This window comes from Prunus dulcis, chromosome 6, assembly GCF_902201215.1.
Source record: "Prunus dulcis chromosome 6, ALMONDv2, whole genome shotgun sequence".
NCBI lineage: Eukaryota > Viridiplantae > Streptophyta > Magnoliopsida > Rosales > Rosaceae > Prunus > Prunus dulcis.
In genome coordinates this window covers 19137661-19143841 of record NC_047655.1, presented here as the reverse complement: position 1 = coordinate 19143841, position 6181 = coordinate 19137661, and the positions used below count along the sequence as shown (strand labels likewise).

The window sequence follows — 6181 nt, the reverse complement described above, 5'->3', positions numbered from 1 at the left end:
TCAATGACCTAATATTATTAGGGATTCCATTTGATTTTGCAGTTCAATCAAAAATAGTAAGTCCAACACAAAACTCATTTAATTCATGGCATATGTCAATAGTTCATTAAAGTATTTAATATCTCCAATTATTCTTTTTTTTCCTGACATTTGTTAAGAATTATTGGTGGTAATAACTAGCATACTGTGCTTAATTTGATGTCAATTATTATGAATTATTGGTGATAAATAAATACTCTAAAAAATTATTAACACATGCCATGACAATTTCATCTTTCTACAATTTCTATCCCACTTTTCTTCTTCACATACGAAATTTGTAGCCCTACCTTACTCCCAAAAAAAAAGAAAAAAAGAAAAAAAGAAAAAAAGAAAAAATAAAAAATAAAAAAGAGTAACTAAAACAAGTATATTGATCATTGTTCACACCAGTAACTAGTGGGGATGGATATTGATGGTCCCTGTTGGATCGATAAAAATACTTCCATACCCCGGAATCATTGTCCCGGGAAAGATAGGAAGAGGGTGACAGTGACACCGGAACATGGAAATTTCTCTCCTGAGTTGAGGGTATATTTGACTTAGGACATGTGCATGTATAACATACAATTAGAGTGAGACAGGCCAAAAGTACCATGATGATGCCGATTTCTGAACCAAAACGGGTAGTTTTGATAATCTGCTGAGATTGCACAGAGCACGCGACTGGCTCTAAGGTGGAAAATGACAAAGCCATTGTCCATCGGTCATTCTTCACCAACCACCTTCTACATATTTACCCCTTCATTTCATTCTTTCCCAATTGCCACTAGGCTTCCTTTGCCTACCCTCTTCTTCCAAAATAACATTAAATACATTAATAAATAAAAGAGTATTATTCCACCAAAAACTCAAAGAGCTTTAGATGATCTCAAGTTCTCAACTATTAGTTGGTTGCAAATGTTTCACTTATCTAATCATCACAAACTCATGACGACCATGCTAAACTGGATTCTGAATTTGCATATGGAATCCCCAAGTCTTCCTTTTCAATTGTTGAGTTTCTTACCAAACTTGTAAATTCTTTTAGGTATGGCATTAAAATGGTACATACTCTTTAAAAAAAAAATGCAATGGGGTCAGATTCAACTAGTAGTAAACAATTGGGCTTGTAAGAATTGGAGATCACCCTTCGAAATTTTTTTATATTCGTAAGGGTTAATGAGCCCATTAAACTAAACCGCATTGTTCGTAGGGTACAGCTTATATGTTCACAAATTAAATATGTAATCTCCCTACCGTATTTTATGGAATCATTAATGACATCATTGCTAATTATATGAGATAATCACAACCAAACCAAATTATCCTAGTTTCTCAACAAGAGGATTACTGCTCTTTAATACTTAAAAGCCACATTGCGGCTTCTAGTTTTAGTAGTAATACTTTATTTTACACACTTATGATTAGACTTCAAATCTCGCTCCCACTATTTTTTAAATAAAAGAAGCAAATAAAGGTTACTTTTTCATTAACAAGTCTTCGACGCCGATTCCATTAGGCCCCGACCTTCTAATTGCTTGCCTATTGTGGCATATTCATGCACTTCATTTAATATTTTCACACCTTCCGTCACATTGTTATCCAACTTTAAATTTTTGAAATCGACTCTTATGTAAATTATTAAATTTCTGCACTCGTGCATAGATATATAGATTTTTCACGAGTTGTACTGACTAAAGATAGTCACGAATGACTAAAGATTGTGAAGAATGCAATATTTCACGTACATTAACCTTTATACCATTGAATTACTTGTCAAAAAGATATTAGTAATTAGAATAGCATCTTATACAAAGAAATGACATGAATATTATTATCTTTATTTTTTTAATACCTTAAAAGGCCTTGAGTTCATGATATTTGACAAAAGACAGGTATGCATTATCAGAAGCCAAGACACCTACGAAATAAATCCTAAGAGCCTAATCTTTATCCCTCATCAACTGAACAAAGTTTGGTTTGTATTTTGTTTTTATTCTGGCTTTTATATTATTTCGTTATATTTTGATTTCCCAAACCAAAAATAAATTATAAAAAGAACAAATTGTTTGGTTTTCTTTTGTGGGCTTGGTTTTTAATTTTTGGTTCTGTATCTCTACGAATCCACAACCTTCTCTCCCCCAATCTCACGTTTACCCTAAACCCACATGCTCAGTTCCTACATAAAGCTCCTCTCTTTGCATTAGTCTCTCCCCAAACACCTCTCTCTCTCTCTCTCTCTCTCTCTCTTCCTCACTCTCTTTGTTTGTATCTATACCATATTCACACTTTCTTTATAGACTCCCTCTTCTTCTTCTTGGGTCCTGTTTTACAATGAAAATGCCATCTTTGATAAAACCCAGACTCTAATTTGATGAGATTTTCTTGGGTTTTCCAAGGCATATTGAGGTGCTCCAATGGCAGACAGCTTTGACTGTGCCAACTCAAACCTTCTTTGTGCAGAAAACTCAGATACCTGCTTTGATGATCTTAATTCTAATACCATAGATGACTTGGGGCTGTTCCCTTCAATGCCCCATATAATCAATAATACCCACAATCAAGACCCCAGTTTTAATCATAATAGATCCAAATCTATGATAGATTTTCCGTTACAGAGTGAAGAAGGGGTTAGTTCAATGGTTAAGAGGGAGAGTGAGCATTTTCCCAGAGACGATTACCTCAAGAGACTGCGCAATGGGGACTTGGACTTAAGCAGTAGAAGAGAGGCCCTTGATTGGATTTCGAAGGTTGGTCTTGTTACTTTTCTTTGAGTTTTACCTTTTTTTGTTCCATTGGTTATTGCTTTTCTTATGATGATTTGGACTTTTTACTGGTTTTTGCGATTGTCATTCAGGTTTCTGCAATTGGGTTTTGTTCTTCAACAGCATCATAAAACATTTGTTTACAATGTGACTTGTTTGATTGTTGTCGATATGTTCTGAATGTATCTAAATTGTTGGGGATCAATGATCATGAGCGATTATTCCTAATCTAGTTCTCTGTGGCATCTCGTTTGTGTTCTGAAATTGGATATTGGTTTTCCCTGTATGTTTGCCCATTTACTTCCTCACTTATGTTTCCCTTGTTTCTGATTGATGATGTCCCTTTTGCTTGATTACTGAATTAGGTTGACTTTTTTTCTATTTTGATCAACAGGCTCGTGCCCATTACAGTTTTGGACCATTGAGTGTTTGTCTATCTATGAACTACTTGGATCGCTTCCTTTCTCTTTATGAATTGCCTGTAAGTTCAGAAATTGGACCCAAAGTTTGCTTCTTTTGTTATCGGTTCAATTTCAAACAATGTGTTTTCATTTATGGTGTTTCTGTCCTTGATTTTTCACTTCACTGTTCTTGTACATACAGAGAGGTAAAGCCTGGGCCGTGCAATTGCTAGCTGTGGCTTGTTTATCAATAGCAGCCAAGGTGGAGGAGACTACTGTACCCCAGTCTGTGGATTTACAGGTATTGAAATCATGTCAATTGATTTACAATGGTTGACTTGCAAATTTGATATTTTGGAAGCCGCTGTTGATCTCTGATTTACTTACAATGTTGTTGTTCTTATGTGTGGATTGTGCACAGGTTGGAGATCCCAAGTTTGTGTTTGAAGCTAAAACTATACTAAGAATGGAGCTTCTTGTGCTGAGCACTCTAAAGTGGAGAATGCAAGCTTGTACTCCCTACTCTTTCATTGACTACTTCCTCAGCAAGATAAGTGATGATCAACGTCCGTCAACATCATCTATCTGTAGATCAGAACAACTCATATTGAGCACAATAAGAGGTTTATTTTTTTTTCCTGACTGTGAATGAGTTATTTTTGTAGTTTGATGTTCTTGAGGATTAATGGGTTCAATGAACTGCTGGATGGGAATAAATGCAGGCATTGACTTCTTGGAATTCAGGCCTTCTGAAATTGCTGCAGCAGTGGCAATTTGTATTTCAGGAGAAACACAAGCAGTAGACATTGATAAGGCCATTTCTTGTTTCATGCATGTAGACAAGGTAAAAAGGTTGTTTCAGAGATGCAAACCATGATAGGACAAATTTGCTTTAGCTAATAACAAAGTCTCCTGGATTTAATATGATATTTTTATCAATTTAATGATTTCTTGAAGCTCATCTGTTTGTGGGATTTGCAGGTAAGAGTGTTGAAGTGTCTTGAACTGATGAAAGATTTGTCATTGATCAGTGGTTCTGCTAATAGGGGAAGTGCCTCGGCTTCATCCGTACCCCAAAGTCCGGTTGGGGTGTTGGATGCTGCATGCTTGAGCTATAAAAGTGATGAATTTACAGTTGGGTCATGTGCAAATTCTTCACATAAAAGTCCAGACATTAAGAGGAGGAAACCAGACAATCCGTCTAAAATGGACTCCCAGTCATGAGATGTGAATTTTTCTCCTTCACAGGCTATCCAATCAGTTTGGTTGAATGGGAGTTTTGGTGTGGTTTTGGAGGTTCCTTATAGTAGCACAGAGGTGAGAGAGAGAGAGAGAGAGAGAGAGAGAGAGAGGGAGAGAGATGAATAAAGTAATTTGGAAAAAAAATATCCAGGGGTCTCATGCTTCTAGCATGAAAGTAAAGTCACCAGCAGTTTATAATCAGACTACTCAACAGCCACAGATTTTAAAAGTGGTGATGATCCAGGGGTGCACAGCATTTTGAAAGATATGATCCAGTGGTGTTTGGGGAAAATACAGTTTTTTGTTGTAGCTACCAGTTCAATGAGAAAGGGGTCTGGAACTATATATAGCTGAAAAATATGTTCAAGTTTTTATTTTTAACATTTTCCTTTCAGTGACAATATAAAGCAAAAAAATAAAATCCAGCCGGAGATCCAATGTTTTATTTTTTAATTGGATGAATGAATTAGTAAATTTGTGGTCCATTTCTGGACAATAAGATGCTGCTAAGTGTTGAAGAGGGAGGAGTTGCTATTGGGATTGACAATGGCTGGGAGATGCCCCATTGGCCCTAAATAGGGGGCCCACCATTATTTGTTTTGAGTGGTGACCAGTCAAAATCTCTGCACCATCATGCAAGTTATTTCTAGTCGTTATTGAAAGATAGTTCCAAAAATAAGCAGTCTTGGAAATAAACCCATTATAGGTTGCGCCCATAAACTTTTGGCCAAATTAATTAACTATTAAGCGATGTGAATTGATTCGATTTGAACTAAAATGAAGGGTGAAATCAAATTACTATTGGACAGTCTCACGGTTTAAGCATAGGCTTAATACTATTTTATCTTGAGAAAATGATTTAAAAGTCCACTCATGGTTCTCAAATTTGTATCCGATTTACTTTTTGATTCATAAACTAAATTATTCGTTCAAATGATCCATCAACTCTATATTATTCAGTCCATTGGTCTTATAATTATTTTAAATAAGTCATTGAAGAAAAAATCAAAATATTAATCATGTCATTGTTGGAGAATGATATGGTCAATGTCACTGTTGGAGAATAACTATACTGACTTGTTCTTATTTGGAGGTGCTGGACCATTTTGTCTTCTTGCCTCTTATTTGTCCTTATATAGTAATAGTAATGCTCTTTTTAGGAATTAGGAACTTCAATTTTTTAATGCATATACTTTAGCTAAATTCAGTAAATAAATTTCAACTCAAAAAGATAATTGGTAGGTGCAAGTGGTTTCTAGTAAATATTTTAATAAGTATTCTTTTTCTGAAGTCCAGCTATAATCGGGGAATTCTATTGCCTAAAAAGGTATCCTGAATTAAAATGTGGACTTTTAATTGGGTTTTTCCTTTTCCCATACTTTCACTTGGTGATCATATTAATGTAAATCTTAATGAAACAGTAACAGATGTTTTTTCTTTTGGTAATTGGAACATAGGAAAACTTAGTCGATTTTACCTAATGATGTGGTGCAGTCTATAAAGGCTATTAATACTCCTCTTAATGATACATGAGGGGATTATGAGTCTCAATATTTAGCATGAGTGCTGTTATTTTTATTTATGTCCTATTTCTCCACATACCATGTAAATTTTAAAAAAACACAATTTTATCTTTCCACCCAACATTATCCCTAAATACCCTTTACTTATTAATTCAAGCAAATTCTCTATGCTAATCATTAGTAGTTGAGATATGAATTGGATAGGATCAAATTGTGTTTGACGGACTGG

The 6181-nt window shown here is 35.0% G+C and overlaps 1 protein-coding gene across 1 annotated transcript; it reads left to right on the top strand.

Annotated features, from left to right (window-relative positions):
• The first annotated feature begins 2135 nt into the window (after positions 1–2135).
• LOC117631200 (cyclin-D2-1) lies at positions 2136–4882 on the top strand. The gene is made up of 6 exons (XM_034364216.1): positions 2136–2771; positions 3181–3267; positions 3390–3488; positions 3609–3810; positions 3910–4031; positions 4169–4882. The coding sequence occupies exons 1-6, from the start codon at positions 2439–2441 to the stop codon at positions 4409–4411; spliced, it is 1086 nt and encodes a 361-aa protein (XP_034220107.1). The 5' UTR covers positions 2136–2438; the 3' UTR covers positions 4412–4882.
• Positions 4883–6181: the final 1299 nt, after the last annotated feature.